The 17,042-nt window shown below is 43.9% G+C and overlaps 2 protein-coding genes across 2 annotated transcripts; one reads left to right on the top strand and one right to left on the bottom strand.

Annotated features, from left to right (window-relative positions):
• The first annotated feature begins 418 nt into the window (after nucleotides 1-418).
• Nucleotides 419-3,770, top strand: yrdc (yrdC N(6)-threonylcarbamoyltransferase domain containing). The gene is made up of 6 exons (XM_060064598.1): nucleotides 419-689; nucleotides 1,027-1,222; nucleotides 1,315-1,429; nucleotides 2,035-2,154; nucleotides 2,341-2,471; nucleotides 2,979-3,770. Exons 1-6 carry the CDS (start codon nucleotides 539-541, stop codon nucleotides 3,043-3,045), a joined length of 780 nt encoding a protein of 259 aa, XP_059920581.1. The 5' UTR covers nucleotides 419-538; the 3' UTR covers nucleotides 3,046-3,770.
• Nucleotides 3,417-15,484, bottom strand: LOC132467359 (glycoprotein endo-alpha-1,2-mannosidase-like protein). The gene is made up of 5 exons (XM_060064597.1): nucleotides 14,906-15,484; nucleotides 13,882-14,427; nucleotides 12,921-13,030; nucleotides 6,186-6,262; nucleotides 3,417-5,239 (listed from the first exon to the last, which is right to left on the bottom strand). Exons 2-5 carry the CDS (start codon nucleotides 14,387-14,389, stop codon nucleotides 4,603-4,605), a joined length of 1,332 nt encoding a protein of 443 aa, XP_059920580.1. The 5' UTR covers nucleotides 14,390-14,427; nucleotides 14,906-15,484; the 3' UTR covers nucleotides 3,417-4,602.
• Between the last annotated feature and the right edge of the window lie 1,558 nt (nucleotides 15,485-17,042).

Below are 17,042 nucleotides of genomic sequence, written 5' to 3' on the forward strand. Positions count from 1 at the left end.
GGCCAGTCTCACCGCAGTGTTTACGACTGTGCACGCTTTTATCTTTTTATTATTAATTCACAGGTGATATCGTTTTCCTAATCAACAGCACTTAACCTCTTAACCTCGAGGTTCCCCAGATTAGCAAAAGGCGTACAACACTGCCCTTATTATGTAGAAATAGTCATATCAAATTATGAGAAACTCCGCTAGAAGCATAGGCCTAAGTCATTTGTACACACACCAAGCACAACTCAAACACCAAGCATATTAATTAGACAAATTAGACAATTACAAATAGGATGGCGCTTAAGAGGTTAAACAGCACTTGCCAGTGTCTATTTATATATCTGTCGATCCAACATCCTAGCTTTCGATGTGTTTTAATTTGGGGTGAAACGTTATCACGTTTCAAAACAGCGTGTTGTCACTTTAAGGAATCCCGAGCCCCATTGGGTGGGCGTTACCCGGAAGTGGTGGTTGGTGTTTCATCAGACAACATGTTGTAGTGTAGAGAGTATACATCCGTGGCGGTAGACCACACAGGGAGAAGCACTTTATGAACTTAATTGTATGCGTCGGTAAGGGTATAGTCAAACTAAGAAGCACGTACAGCTCTGCCACAATGTGTAAGGAGCTGAAGACAAACGTGCTCCATTTGCTACCGCAGACCTCTAACGGACCCTCTGCCGAGCATGACAGCCGACCAGGTCAGGTGTTGCACGATGGACACAGCCATTCAACTTTCTCAACTTATTGTAGTAATAAAGCATAAATCAAAGCATCAGTAAATCCCATGTATAAAAGGGGGAGGGCGTCCCTCCTGTGTATAATAAATAATATAAAGACGTTTAACAAAATATAAGAAACGACTAATCCAAATAATAAAACATGTTTCGGGTTACTTGATCGTCTACTTCTTTTACCATAAATGTAAGCCGTTTCTCAATACCAAGTACGCGAACTGCGGACTCGTGGACTTGGTGTTATGTTATATTATACTATTGAATGCTAATGACGTGACCTTCCATACTGTTCCACCTTTAGATGGCGCTGAAGTCCTGGCCGCTACAGTGAAAGCCTTGAAAGACGGTCTGGTGGTGGCCGTGCCTACAGACACCATCTACGGCCTGGCCTGCCTGGCCCAGCACCACGACGCCATCAAGAAGGTGTACGATATCAAAGGACGAAATGGACAGAAACCTCTGGCCATATGTGTTGGAGAAATCCAAGAAATTTATAAGTAGGTGTTTGGAACCTTTGTCTGTTTTATCCATTCAAATATAAATTGAAGTTATGTACACATCTCTAACCTGTGCGATTTCTGCTCGAAAGGTATTGTGAAGTGAAAGTTAAAGAAGAACTTCTGGCGGATCTTCTCCCTGGTCCAGTAACGCTGGTGTTTGAGAGGTCTGAAGTTCTCAACAAAGATCTCAACCCCTTCACTCCAGTAAGTCATCTCCCTCAACTGACAATCAGTTAAAAAAGTCCAGCTGCTGCTCCTTGCCAAGTTGCCATTAACCACATTAGTCAAATAAGGTTCATGGATCATGTCAGGACAGATTGATCAAAGGTAGAGATTGACAGGACAGATGAGAAAGATATTGATAGGTGGAGAGAAACCGAATGATCGAGGTATAGAGATTTTGTGAGACATATATGGGGACAATCACTCAAACCACTAATCGGATCTAGTGTACAGATCACCGCACTATAGCTGTGTTTGGTTGTGTTCCCCAAATTTGTGCTTTTTTAACCTGCAATTGCACCAGCATGCAAGAGATATTCATGTATGAGCAGCCCATTACATTGCTGGCTTTATAAATCAGAAGCCTGTCTTCACTGTTCATGTCACAGCCGTATGCGGCTGCCTTGAGGAAACAACGCTAAATCCAGCAACATTTGTCAATAATTTATAATAAAAAGCATGTGACTCTAATCTGTCATACAACAACGATGGAGTGGTTTGTTTCTTCCCAGAAAATAACACTCTCTAGCCACCAGCGTTCTAAACAGATGTTTAAAGGCGTGCGCGCGTGTGTGTGTGTCTTACAGCTGGTAGGAGTTCGCATCCCCGACCACGGCTTCTTGCGGCGGCTCTGCCAGATGTGCGAGGAGCCGCTGGCCCTTACCAGTGCCAACATCAGCTCACAAACCAGCACTGTGGCCGTGCACGTGAGTGTGCACTGACCATCTGATGGTTATACTTCAGTGTTTTTGGTTGGGCCTGTTTTTTTATACCACACCCTTTTAGTTGGAATCACGTTTCATAGGCCATTTGAATCACAGCATTAGACTCCAGTGAGTCAAATTCTCTTGGAAAAAATATACTTTCTTAGCTGCATTTTGTCCCATTCCCAGGAGTTTCAGGATTTGTGGCCCAGACTAGCGTTGGTGGTAGACGACGGACCAATCGGTGACCAGAACCGCTTGGGATCAACGGTGGTCGACTTATCAGTACTTGGCAAATACCGGGTCATCAGGCCTGGCTGGTGAGTAGTGGCAAAATTGGCTAATCAGTAGAAACAGACCATTCGGTAATGCATTTAGATCAGGCATAACCAGGCAGTCGATTGCAATCTATTATGGCGTGATTAAAACCCACATCCTTACTGACAATCCTCCTCTCTCCAAAGATCGCAGTGGGCCCTGACTGGACATACAATTCAATAAAATCTATCGTTAACGTACCCTAAACCCCTCAGCATCTAAAAACGCTTGTTCCGTTATAGGATTAAGGAACAGTTAATTTGGGTAAAGCTCCAAAAAACGCACCACATACCGCAATCAACGCAGCACATACCACAATCAACTCTGCAATGTGTCATGGGATTAGCAACTGAAAAGTTATTTTCCATTGTTATGTATGTTGTATGGCCTTCTTCTGTCTGTCATTTAACAAGGCTGGTAATGTTGGCCTCATGTTTGGCTACTACTAGCATACTCCAGCTAACCAGCATAAGCATGAATGACAGAATACTCTGAACTTGTGTTCTCAGTGCCTTTACCTCCACGGTGGATCTCCTGCAACGGAAATACGGACTGTGTGAAGACACGATTGAATGAATGACCTGTGAACTCTACATTTCATTTGTTGAATCGCACAAAGTGAGGTTCAAGGAGGGGGAATGCCTCATTAAGAAAATGGATCTCTCGCAGTGTTGAATGGCTGCTCTCCAGGGATATTGCAGAATCGAACAACACTTCAACCGTAATCAAGCCATTTCCAAATTCTTTCAGGCAGTGATGCTCTTCTGAAGGTTGCTTGGGACTTGAACTCATGCTGTCCGCGGTTACTGTTGGGCTTTCTTTAATGCCTGGTTTATTACATTTCATTGTCGAGTTTTTCTTTCTGTGCGTTGTTGCAAAGGAGCATAAACTGTAGGAAGTTATGTTTTTTATTTGATTTTGGTGTGTGTGTGTGGAAGAGATGTCACTTTTATTACTGTTGATTTCTCTTACATTTAATGGGAACAATTATATAAAAACCAACATTTTAAGTCTACACATTTTATTTATTTTAAAAAATACATGGTTTTGTTACAGGTTGTCCGTTTTCAGAATAGTTTGGATTTTAATTGAATTATAAATTGATCCCGACTAGCTGCATTCTCATATGGGAGGCCTGTAGGATTTATTGGCCGCGCTATTGCTCAACAATTCGGTTTTTCTCACTGTGGACCCAGTTGAACACTCCTGTTTGTATTATCAGCTAATTTAATCTTGGTCTAATGCATTGTTTTCCAAAGATTTAACCCTTACTCTTGAGAGAAAATAAATAGATTTTTATATCCCAGTATCCTGGTCTTCTTAAGGGGCAAAGATCCTGATAGTATTTCAACTCTGTCTTGGCTTTAGCTGATCAATCTGTATCTCCAGTGGTGTGTCCAAAAGGCATAGAAGTGTAATCCGAGTGGATTATGCGTAAGGACCCATTAGAGCGAACCAAAGCGACAGTGCTCCCTATCGAATGGCTGGCTGCTGCACGTACACCTCTGAATGACTTCCTTCGCAATGACTTCCTTCGCAGAGCACATAACTATCTGAGGGGACATACGCCTACAGTGCCATTTCTGATCGAAGTGATGTCCTCTGCTGACATATTCAATGAAATGTGCCCTTCCAGATCTAAAGATAAACGCGTCAAGAATCGCATTATAGATTCCAGATTTTTCACAGGAAGTAAACCAATTATGAAACCACATGCTAATATGATCTCAATCAGATGCATTTGTACCTTCTTTTTTTCATGTTTGCGAGCAAAGAACCGCTTTAATGCAAAAAGACGGTAAAAAACAACTAAGTGTAATTGTGTTGCTAATGAAGGTCGGATCCAGATTGTGATTGTCTCTTTTTGATAAAGGCAGGGCAAACAGTTGGGTCCTTTTTGCTGCACTGACGTAAGCAGAGAATCACACATTTTGGAAGGGCTTTTTAAGAGGTAAATATTTGCTGACATGGTAAAATTAACATTTATGTTTCACCTTTAGGTGGCAGCAAACTCACAAATGCTGCCCTGCATTTAGTTACCCTTTAAGACCACAAACCTCATGTTTTTCATACTTCCACACACTATTCCCCACACTCCCATTACATGCCATTCATGTTTACACCCCCAGCCGCTCACATCAACCACTGTTCCTTCTCCTTGTTGAACTGCTCAGCCCAGCGCCGGGTCAGCTCTAGGTAGTGGTCGGGCCCGTGGGGGAGGTAGTCCAGGTACACTCGAGTCACGGTCTTCTTTGGCGCGGCCCTCTCGATCTGGGTCCCTTCGTGCCACTCGTTGAACGACGTGATGCTGACGATGTCCGGCCGTGCGTTCAGCGCTGCCTGCAGGGCCGTTTCGTAGTAGCGGCCGTTCACACGGTTACGGGTGTTGTGGTTGTTCCAGGGCCGCACGGCGGCGTCGATGTAGCCGGGGCCGACGCTCGGGACAAACAGCATGTTGTTGCCGTCGCAGAATGCCTTGACGGATTTCCAGTTCTGGTGGGAGGAGCCAAAGGAGAAGCCGTTCGAGGCGAAGTAGGTGTACATGCCGTCAAAGCCGGCCGCCAGGATGTCGTGTTTGTGGCGCTCCTCGACGAGCAGCGCGATGAACAGGCCGTCGTAGGCGGAGCCGCGCAGACTGTGGGAGCCGCTGGGGGTCAGGAGGTCGGCCCAGGCGTCGGGCGGCGTGAGGTAGGAGTCGTAGACGTAGAACATGGGGAGGCTCTTGCCGGAGGTGGAGGTGAACTTGTAGAACGCTCCATGGTCGCCGTACCTTTTGGTTAAAAATTAAGATTATTCAGGTGTTTTATACACACACAGAAAAAGGTTTGCTAAGAGCCTAGACCCTAAGAAAAGGCTGACCATATGCAGTGGTGGAGGCTGGAGCCATCGACAGCCATTCTGTTCCAAACTAGTGTTTAGCAGTCCCCATATCTGCATCCTTTGTTGTGTCTTACCTTAGTACACTATACATAATTCAGTGCATTTGAACTGCCTTGTTAAGGTAGCTTTCCCCAATGTTGACCCCAAAGTAAGAAATGCACAATCTTTGGTTCCGTGTTCACTTCCTACTTTATTTTTGATTCTGAAGGGAACGCCTATACTGCATTGCAATCAATGGAAAACCTCCCTCTTCTACACCCTCAAGACTTATTGAAATGTTGCTCTGCACATTCAGAATTCAGATTTACCACAATACCTAAAATGCAGCCAACTGTTAAAGTTACCTGCTGCAGGATGGGCTATCTAAGCTAATGAACATGCTCATGCTGTAATATCCAACAAGTCTGTCTAAATCGTAAAACCCACTCATTAACTGAGCCACTCAGACTGAACCTACATAAAAAAAGGAATGGTATGGTCGGCAAAAATATTTTACGTAGCAGTCTGTTCTAAAACAGCCCACTTGTATTTGACATGACAAGATAGGATAATGACTAGCTACTTTGACAATTAAACAATCCTTATAGTATAGTTATTTAAGCTACTGTTGGGTTGTAAAAACTTAGGAAGCATAGATTATTTTGAACTCATCAAGTGGCTCCACGGCATTTCTGGTTGGCCCATAAGCACCAAATGAAGGCAGTTGTTAGTGATTTCATCAGCTGGCGTTTCACCAGTAGATGGTGCTGCATCTGGGGTTTTAATCGATGTTTGGGTTGCTCACTAATAACGTTCTTGTAGTGCAGTACAAGTTCGTACAAGTACATGGGGCCTACCTGTCGATTATGTATTTGACGTTGTCATGGACACTTTGGTCGTTCCGTCCTCTGTATGGTTGGAGGTGGAAGGCAACCTAGGATGACAGGTTAAAAACAAGGGTTGTTGGAGTTAAATTTTTGGATCAGCATTCACGATGGACCTACATTTTGTGAGGTGTGAATTCGTGTTAACCGTTTGGACACTAGGTAGTGCTAAAATGCATAACTAGTAGGCCAGTTTAGTTGGATCTTCCCCTCAGCCAGGAATTCAGAAAATAGTGTAAGTGTTCATGGCTACTTACTAAGTCCAACGAAACAAACAGGACTAGGTCCTTCTTTGAAGGGAGGTGTGTTTCCCAAGGTGGCTCTTGTAAAAACAAGGCCTTATATTTGGATTTACTCATTTGAGTCTTAGTGGGGGAACACCGTGCAACTGAACAGTTTAGATAGTAGACTATTTAAGGGCGGAATAGCGAATAACATGACTTTGAATTATATATGACGCAACTAAAATACATTTTATGTTCTAGCTAGTGCAGTGGTTTTACTACCATGCGCCATTCGGTCAGTCGAGGGCGAAAACCCGAGGGACTGAATCGTAAGCAGAGTGACTGGCGCAAGGTAGTAAAAAACAGTCATTAATGGACCGAACGGCTCGCAGAGCAAGCACATACAACAATGGCTGACACTTCACTAACGATGCACACTGTTACATATTTAAGCGGTCTGGTCCCAGAATTCTGCCAATATTCATCTCATTAAGGAATGCATTCTTCGCATGATTTAGGAAGTCAAGACATTGATTAAAAAAAACTATGCAGCTGGGAGGTAGAATATTGTGATGGATGGTGGTGCTGGTGGTGATGAAGGGGCATTTTTTTCTCTGTGAGGTGCTACAAAATAATCAAAATATAAGAATACATACGTACATACATACATGTTCAATGCGTCACATTTATCGGAATAAAGACAAACAGGAGCTCGGATACTGCGCTGGGTTCATGTCCTACTTTCTGGGGAACATTTGATTTAGGCCCCGAGGGTGGAACACACTGACTCATGGGACACCACACAAACAAACAAATACACACATGCACTTTGCAACACACACGCACCCCCCTGCCCTTTCCATGTTAGGTGTTCATCACCATAATGTCAAATACAAACAGTCCGTATTGTGTTGAATTTGTGTCTCTCATTATGATTATATACGTTACGATACAGCCAGAATTTCGGGTTTGGTTTAACAGTCTGAAAAGCTGTGTGTTTTCAGCGAACGGTGCGAATGTGCGCGTGTGTTCCAGCGTGCGTGGCAGCGTGTGTGCGTGGGCGCGGCCTCTACATTACATCCTGTAGGAATCAAAGCGTCCGGCTGGGCTGTTACCTAACAGGTGTGCTCCCTCGCTGGGGGTCCAGAATGTGGGGGCTAGCTCTGCTTTAGCATAGAGGTCCACTCCAAAGCTCTTATGCAATGGGACAATGTGGCCTTTTCACACCACTACTTTGCGGACACCTTTCCAGTCACCTTTTTTTCCGTCTCTTTTCACGGGGATATTGCTAAAGAGAACGTTTCCTGAGAGAAAACCGCAGATAAGTGAAATGCCCAAACAACATTCAATAATAATTATCTGCTCCATCTTCGATCTCCTTTTGCATGAAATTAGACTGAAAACGTCGTTAGAGCGATGGGATCTCTTGTTTAATTACGGTGTGATGTATTCCATCAGGCTCCAGTAAAGGTTGGGTAAGGATGGCTTGACTGAGTAAATATCCACAAATACCTTAAGGCTAAAGGTCAGTAGGCAGAGAAAGGTTGCCTGAGAACTGGGAGGGTTAGGGTTGAAATTGTTTGATTGTTGCTGCCAATCCTTGGCTCCTATTGGCTTTACGACAAAGATGCTCTCGAGCAAGGCACTCAGGCCTGGTCCATCGTTCATTGTTGACGTAACCAGGAGTCTCCGAGTGTTCAAAGTGCCAACATTACGTGTAAAGGCTAAATGTTTTTTTTGTCATGTTGGTTGTTGGGCAGAGGTTTGTTTCTTGTGTTTACAGTGATGATTCTTCCGACCTGAATAATATATGAAACTATTCATATTGATGAGGTCGGGACACACTAGCCCAGACCCCAGACCAAGCAGGGAGCCTATGGCAACAGTGTGATACTTCAATCATGGGATGCAGCTGGTGTTTTTATAGTGTCTTAAATATCACATTTTCTGTAAAAACATTGTAATTCTCTTAATTTTCTCATATTTTTGTCTTAATTATACTGTTTGCGATTCAGGACAGATTAGGACTTCATTGCTCATTATCTCTTGATTATCATAGGATCGCTTCATAACTATACAATCGAATGGTTCTCTTTGATCACTTGACATTACACATACACAGAGAAGAGCAAGCTCTCAATTCAACATATGCACTGTGTCTGCGTGTTTGATTGAATGTGTACGTGCGCATGGGAGAACGATGTGCGTGTCTGTGTGTGAATGTTTGTATGTTTGTATGCATGAATGAATGACTGTGGGAAAGCCTATTGGAGAATGCGTGTGTGCGTATGCATGAGTGAGTGAATGTGTTCCATTGAGTACAGGCGCCAGCTCCCTGCTGACTGGAGGGACACCAAGACTCTGGTGATTCATGTGTACTCATACAACAATCTGTACCCAAGTCAAGCCTCCAAGACCACTTAACCAAAGAGAAAAAACATGTTTAGATTGCAAGGGCTTCAAACTTCTACACAGCCAACGCTTGACGATAAGATAACTCAAAGCCCCACATACATCTTAAATCACCTGACAGCCTCTTGATATCTCAGGTGGTAAGCGCTGCAGCATTAGTGCCGCTAAATTAAGTCTGCTATGCTGCATTATCTTATGCGGTATTAGCACTGCTGCATTAGATTATGCTGTATTAGCACTGCTGCATTATCTTATAATGAGCTAATTCTTTATTAGCTGTACTAGAGCAGTTGGCAATGCTGCATTAAGGCCAAATTATACTTCTGCCTAGAGACCTACGGTGTTGGTATGCTGCCAATCTTTATGCATTGGCGTAGCCCGCGATTACGAGTCCCTACAGAAACGTGACTACCGCTTCGTCTTTCCTGCTACAATCATGATCGGCCAGTTGAGGAGGTTTAAATTCATATTTGAACTTCATCAAGATTCCCTTTACAGGCCGTAAATGCAAGCACTGTTATGGGGTATATACAGTATAATAGTAGAATTCAACTTTGAAACAGGCTTTACAGCTATCGTGTCCACCCCTACTCTGCTGATATCATGGCATCATACACATTTTTATGTGGACACGTTCGTCCGTGTGTGCACGGAGTCTCAAAGTTCTGACTGGGGATCTTCTGCTGTGGAGCAAGCTGACCTCTGACCTATATGGCGTGTTCATTAGATCTGCTGGTGTGTGTGTGTGTGTGTGTTGATCTCTCCTAACACACACACACACACACACACACACACACACACACACACACACACACACACACACACACACACACACAGAGAGAGAGTAAAGCAGGAGAAACCTTGTGCTCCACTGGCCAGAGCTGACAGTACATCTCTGTCTACGATCGGATCTTCCCGACAGCACCGTGTCTAACTAGGCATTGCAGCAAAATCTGTACGTTAAAAGGGGTTCTCGCTGCTCTCTGTCGCAGAAGAATTGTTTCCGCACCCGAAGCTGAATAACAGAAGGCACCAACTAGCAGATGAGAGCTGACAGACGGGGCTTCCACGGGGCTTGTTTATGTTTCCCACCTCAATATGTTTCTACTTACAGAATAACAAGCCCTTTATATAACCCCATGCGACTGGGACTCAACTCACTATTTACCTCTTCAATTGTGGGCTTTTGTGCCTTTATGGGCAGCACAGAGAAGGCGGACAATCTTACGGTGTGAGAGAGAGAGGGCCTGACATGTAGGACCACAGATCAGCATGGCACCTGTGTAGCTACAAGGTGAAATGTGGATAGCGAGTGCCACTGAGATTATCCTATTCATCCCTTTAGATAGCTTGTGGGATGTCTGACCAGTCTGGGTCCTTTGGTATCGAGGGGCCGACTGACGGAGAAGGGATATTTCTGTAAGCGGGCGTGAGAGTGCAAACGGATCTGAGTGGAGGCTCATGCAGGCCTATCTATGTCCTTCCAACGCCATCTCGGATGAACTCAGATACAGATTCACATTCTTTCCTTCCAACACCATACACGCACACGTACACAGAACGCTAGTCACACACACACAAACAAAACAGAAAACACGCAAGCACCAAAATGTACAGTAAGTTTAAAAGGGGAGTCGAATCCAAATGTCCTGTAGCAGTCTACCTTCAGGCCATCCGTGAGCCAGATACCCAACCCCCTCCCCTTCATGCACATTAATAACATGTTTCTAAAAGCATTTGCTTCAAAGACTAAAATGTCTGTGCATTGAAAACTGTCAACATTAGTCAGTCTCTCTCTCGCTCTCTCTCGCTCTCTCTCTGTGTGTTCTACTGTATGCCCCCTGCCTCTTGTTTTTGTTATTTTTGACATTGCTCCCTGGTGCCCCCCCCTTCCCACGCTCAATTTATCTCTCTCTCCATCTCTTCCTCCATCCCCCTATCTTTGCTTCTTATTCTCCCTCTATCCCCCCGGCTCAAGCTCTCTCTCTCTCTCTCTCTTCCGCTCAAGCTTTCTCTCTCTCTAAAGAGCATATGTTGTTAACTGTGTCGCTTGACAACAGAGTTGCTTAAACTTTCATATAAGCCTTCAATCGGCGTGACGGGAAGAGGAAGCTGCAAATATTGAGATGTTCTTTCCGACCTAATTGGCATGCAATCATGTGCCCCAATACTTCCCTCCCTCCCCCACTACACCACCGCCACCACCCTCTCCCCAGGCTCCCCTCTGGTCTTACTATACCCCCATCATATTTCTTTACCCCTGAACCAAGCAACAGTCTGTGGCATTTTGAGCCGAGTGTTGAAGTCACCGAGTCAGTGTGGTAGAAATTAACCTTACATTCTATGTTAAACTATGATTATTATTAGGCCTACATATCATGTATATATACTTTAATGGTGGAAAAGAGCTGATCACCTTTAACCTAGATGTTATGTGCCGTGTGACACCAGTGAGTAGGTCCAGGACATTCTCACCTGATGGGCCATGTGGCACATCAGTCAGAGAGTCCAGTCTACTCCCATTTTGATGTACTCTCTGAAGACAATCCTTACATTCACACGTGTGCATCATCTCTGTTTGTATAAGGATAATATATGTTCTAAGGTCACATTGGGATTCAGAAGACATAGGAGTATGCTGACATCCACACAGTATGACACTGATGGGAAATTCTATATTTGATGAAAGTCCAACTTTGTGTGGTGTAAGAATCGGGGATATAAGGAGCTGTCCGGGATTCATTCGGTAGTGTGTATTCGAGGATACCATTCGGCTTTGTTGTCTCTCGTTTGCGGGTGGCAATAAACTCTCCATCTATACTTGACCTGGACTCCCCGATTCCTCTTGCTTATAGCTAGTTGAAGTGAATTAGATAAATTGTTTTTATTAATGCTACAACATCAGTCACACAGATCCAGAGTCCGACTACCCTGCAGCGAAAGAGGCCTCTTGAGAAGGATGTGGCCTGAGAACAGGTTCCACTCGAGCACCTCTTGGCTCGACCCCATGTGTCACAGAGAGTTTCCTCTCCAGGCCAGCGTGCCAAACTGTCCTTCGCATTATAACAGCAAGAGTTTAGTTTTTTTCATTGCTTTTAATGGAGGGATGCATCCTCCATTGGGAAGCGCAGAGCTCAATGCAATTGAGGATTGTAGTCGGAATGCGATCTGTGCATTATTAAGGTACTGGACCCCATGTATTTCTCTTTCTTTCCTCTTTTATTCTGAGAGCAAGGACCGATTGGTACAGCGCTAAGAAGACCAAAAGAGCTAAAAAAAGACACACTTGTGTATTCTCCAAGAAACAACCGTCCTTCTTTCATACCCTGCCCTGCAGTAGACCTTATGCACAAATTATGCAAATGCTCTGAGTTTCATCACTTTACAAAGCAGTGGGCGCAGAGCATATTGCCACCGTGGAACAACCCTTTAGACCTCAGCTATAGCGGCTGTGTTCGACGCCCCCCCCCCCGCCCGGACCCCAAGCTGTGGTGCTCAATGCTGTTGCTTGTTACAAGAGCCTGTCGGAGCGGGGGGGAGGGGGGTGGGCGAACACACGAAAAGACGTACGGACGTCCCAACAGGAACAACCACTTTCACCTCATTCGTATTCTGCCAATCACACATGAATAATGAAACTGGTTTGTCTCTGGGCTTGGAGTTACCAGGTCTTTTATTCTTGGCTTTTATGTCTGTGGTGATGAGGTGTCTGTGGCTTAAGCACAAATAACGCAGACCGTTGGAATGGAGCCTTCACTATAGAATAGGTTCAGTTATAATTAAGCTAACAGATGTTTCTTTTTTAATTTGAATTTGAAAGAGTAAGCAGTAGGTAAGCAGTAGTGCTACGTTAACAGGAGGAAAACAGTTGATTAGCAGTGGGTTCAAATTAACAAATAGTCGATGTATGTAGTTTTATGAGATAACATTAAGTTAGCAGTCACTCAATAGTAGGCTAACAGAAGGTGGAGGCTAAGGTCAGTGAGTGACTAACAGAACACTGTCAGTAGATTAGCCTGCGTTCTGTAGGCTAACAGGAGCTCAGGAGTAGGTAAGGGTGAAGTAAGACTACCTTAAGGTTGCGTCTGTAGGCTGCATCCAGCACCGCCGGTACCAGGTCATCACTAGGCTCCCCGTTATCATCAGCAAGGCCTGGTGGGTACCAAGAGACTACCAGAACACCTACACACACGCACGCACACACGCACGCACACAAGCACACACGCGCACACACACACACACACACCAAAGGCCCTATTATAAGTTCTCTGTGAACAAAATTAATATTCCTGCACATCATTTATGCACAGTTCACACGTCAACGTGGGGCTATTTGCTTGTGCATGGCTACAGTGTATATGACAGATCATCATTTCTCAGTATGCGAGCTGGCAGAATAAATATGCAACAAAGGGCACTTTCTTCATCTCGCATGTGTGCCGTTTCTCCCATAGAGACAGGGATTTTTTTTACATATTTTTTTTTTGCCTTGTAATGCCAAGCAGCCAACCATATATATATTTATTTTTTTAAACACAGATGACGTTGTGATTAAAGCGAGTGGTGTTTTACTTTGGAGTATTGTGTGGTATTGGATGCCAGCCGAGCCTAATGAAATGGATCTGACTTAAATGTAGCGAGCAACGGGCTCTGGGCTCCATCTGTCACGCCAGGGCGACCTGAGACGCTCGGATGTTCCAGTTAGATCCAACCTATTGAGACGCCAGGCGGTATATGACAGTCACAATACCTTTTTTTCAATAATGGTAGCAGACCATTTAAGTCACTGCCTGGAGTTTTATAGTAGGCTATCTGATATAAAGTTTCAAACATGCAAGCGGATGGTTGGAATGGACATGTGAGACGCGTTGCTGTGAAGTTAGCCTTCTCTTTGATATCTGCTATTTCAGAAGGCGACATGTCATAACGTTATACTCTTTTACACATTGTTATTCATCGCTGAAAAAAGTATCTATAAGACAATTGTCATCTGTCATGTAGGCTACTTGAGGCTTTGTGTAAGTGTGTTCTACCTGCAGCGGATGCTCCGATCTGCTCCATGTGGGACTCCAGCACGCCCGGGTCCCTCGAGCTGTACGGGTTGAGGTCAGGGTAGAAGCTGGAGCCGATGTCGTCCGGCGGCATGTGCCTTCCTCTTGGGTAGCTGGCGGCGATCTTATTGTCCCAGTGCGGGACCAGGGCGTGATCCCAATGGAGGTATCTGCCGTCCGAGTTTGGCGTCCCATACCACACGTAGTAAAATATATGGACGTCATAAAATACGGTCCCGTCGTGGCCGTGGTTCGACGACACCGCTCTGGCGTCGCTACCGTCGGCTCGAGCCTGACGTGGGGGTAGCGTGACGTGCTCCCTCGCCACCACGGAGCGCCGGTCTGCTATTACTGGGAGGAGGTCGGCTCCCGGAGACTGCCAGTCGGAGAAGTCGCCGGGTTTTAAAGTTCTAAGGCCCATCATGGTTCCGAAGAGGAACAAGGTGAAGAGAAAGAGAGCGACGCATACCTTCCTCCGGAGCCGGGCCATCGTGCCCTCCGCACGGCGAGTCTGTCTGAAGGCGACCGCTGGCGTGGAGGAGACGTGCGGGTTAGACGAAGCGTCTTTTCCTGCCGCTGGTTTACAGTTAAAGTTTAATGAAATGTAAGCCTACTCGCTGTCGTCTGGTTTTCATGTCGTTTTACATTATTATACTGTACATATGTCTTAAATGTATCTTTCATTTTAAATGCGATGACCGTCGATAACAGTGGCAGCGCAGCTTTCCCCAAAGCATCTCACGACGAATTAAATAAGAAATTATAACTGAAACGGTACTATTAATAATACAAATTAAAAATCCTTCAATGTATCTTAAATATCCAAATGGCATTAACTGCGTCTGCATGCAAACTCCAGCGTGCACTTCGCACAGGGAACTTGCATCCTATTGACTTTCCTCATGTCCAACTCTGACGTTCAAATTCCCTCGGGGTCTCTCATTTCCATCGTTAAAGTTTCCTCATAGTAAGCTATACGACACTTGGTAAGAAAAAATACTTTTACCTCCCAGCACCTCTGATTGCAGCCCTTCTCTCCGCTCCTCCTACGCAGCAGCAGCAGCTATCCCCGGGTCCCTACACCCCGCTGCAGCCCGTGTCTCTGTCCATGGTGCTGGGCGCTCCTCCGCCTGCTGCCGGCTCGCTGCCGGGAGGGCGGAGCATGCAGCGCACTGCCTATTTTTGGCCGATGCGGGCTAATAGAGGGCTAATTGAGTCGGATTCATAACCAGGCGATAATAGAGTGATATGTAGGCTATTATATTGTTGTAGTTCGTTAAGAGTTTAGTTTTTGAAGGGGTTTTGTAATAACGATAATAATAAAATCATAAAACCTATGTCTTTAGTTAATTGAATTAGATTAGACTAACATGGAGCTTCCAACGCAATCGTGAATCTCAATAAAGTCCAATTCAAATGAAAAGAAGATAATCTTTACTAGGCCAATATTTAACGATATTTGACTTGGTGTTTTAGCTTGCTGATTGTAGGATTTACAGATTATAACTGCAATCGGTTTGTTGTTGTGGGTCCATACCTCAATGCTATAACTTTTCGGTCAGCCTTTCCCTCTCCCATCTCTTAATTCCAGAAGAGGGAAGGGGTTCCGGTCGCAGCCTCGTCATTCTTCTCATCCTCAACACGCGTGCTGCCATCAAGTGGGGAGTTTCCGTAGGACAGTTTTGGCCCTTAATAAAACAGGGTAGCCTATATAAAGTTGAATACTCGAAAATTTACAAGAATTAAAATTGTGAAAATGCGAACTATGACTTTCTTTGGGCGGATAACTTAGTTTATCATTATTTTTGTCTATTGTTTTAAATATAACTAGAGACCAATGACAAATGTGGCTTAATGTTGTGTTTATTATTTAATTTTGTTAAAATAGTCCATCAACTTTGAAAGAGGGAACCAAGTCAGGCAATACGTCCAAGGGGGTGTCATGCAGGTTTTCAGAGCATTGCACAGACCTTAACTTTGTACATGTGAATTGTAGCAGGGAAGGAACATTCGTAGATTAAATTAGACTTTAAATAAACGAATTTCACTGTCAAACTTTGGTGAGAGTCGTATTTTCCTTGAATAAAATAAACCAAAATGTATTAATCCATCGATTAAATCAGATCAACGTACTTTATTTAATTGGAGGACAATTTATTTAAGTAAAATGCATGGCACTTATAGGCCTACTGTTGATTTAATTCTTATGTTAATGATTCGACGATAGCACCGGGGATTTAAGTTTCTAGGTCAATATTTGACTTTATAAGACGCAGGTCGGTTTAAAGCCACAAGGGGTCGTAATGGGAGTTACCTTAAATCAACATCTCCAGCACATCTGGCCCTTCTTTGGAGCACCAGGATCTTCATCTTCGTATGGTAGGAACATCTCACAGGATTTGAATTCGACTAATCAATGAAAGAATCGAATCAATTAATTCATCTCTGTTTCCCTATCAAGCTGCATCATTTTCTTTCAGGGCCAATCAACTGAATTGATCAACTCAATTTCACATTGGCTTAGATCAATTAAAGCCTAATGGCTAATTTAGTTTATAGTTTCTGAAATAAATGTTTTATAGGGCAAGCCGAAAAAGATTCGGTTTTGCGTAACATAAAAAGGCCACTTGTTAGTGATTGAATAGTGAATTTATGCAATGAAAATAAGAATACTAGTTACTATTATTCTAATTACTTATATTATTATTATTATTATTAATAATAATTATTATTAATAATAATATTTCAAAATGTATCATTGATGTTCCGAATTTTATTTTACCGTACAACAAACAACTCGCTCCAAATATCACATATCAGCCAAAAATATTAGCCTATTGAGGTGCATAAAAAAGGAAATAAATTCGGTTTGCCAGCATCTTTTCGCGTCATCCATCATACCACAAGGACACGAGTCAACAATCAGCTTAGCATAATGTGATCAATCACTATCGATCTGTAATTCGTTGACCAGCTCGGGTTGTTTTTGAGTTACAGGTTGAGTACTTGCCAGTACTTCATTGTGTGCATGTTTGATTATTTGTCTTTTTTTTGTGTTGTAGATTATTCACTTCCATTTCACACCGAATTCAGGCCTAGTAGGCCTATAGGCCTACTCTGAATTTATTTGATAAAACCACCAC

The sequence above is a fragment of the Gadus macrocephalus genome, chromosome 11, assembly GCF_031168955.1.
Source record: "Gadus macrocephalus chromosome 11, ASM3116895v1".
Lineage (NCBI taxonomy): Eukaryota > Metazoa > Chordata > Actinopteri > Gadiformes > Gadidae > Gadus > Gadus macrocephalus.

Coding starts and splice junctions, on each gene's coding strand:
- LOC132467359 (XM_060064597.1), bottom strand. CDS start 14,389: ATGGCCCGGCTCCGGAGGAAGGTATGCGTCGCTCTCTTTCTCTTCACC. Junction 13,031..13,881: donor GATCGGAGCATCCGCTGCAG/GTAGAACACACT, acceptor GCGTGTGTGTAG/GTGTTCTGGTAGTCTCTTGG. Junction 5,240..6,185: donor GTCAAATACATAATCGACAG/GTAGGCCCCATG, acceptor TTTAACCAAAAG/GTACGGCGACCATGGAGCGT.
- yrdc (XM_060064598.1), top strand. CDS start 539: ATGAACTTAATTGTATGCGTCGGTAAGGGTATAGTCAAACTAAGAAGC. Junction 1,223..1,314: donor GAAATCCAAGAAATTTATAA/GTAGGTGTTTGG, acceptor TCTGCTCGAAAG/GTATTGTGAAGTGAAAGTTA. Junction 1,430..2,034: donor ATCTCAACCCCTTCACTCCA/GTAAGTCATCTC, acceptor TGTGTCTTACAG/CTGGTAGGAGTTCGCATCCC.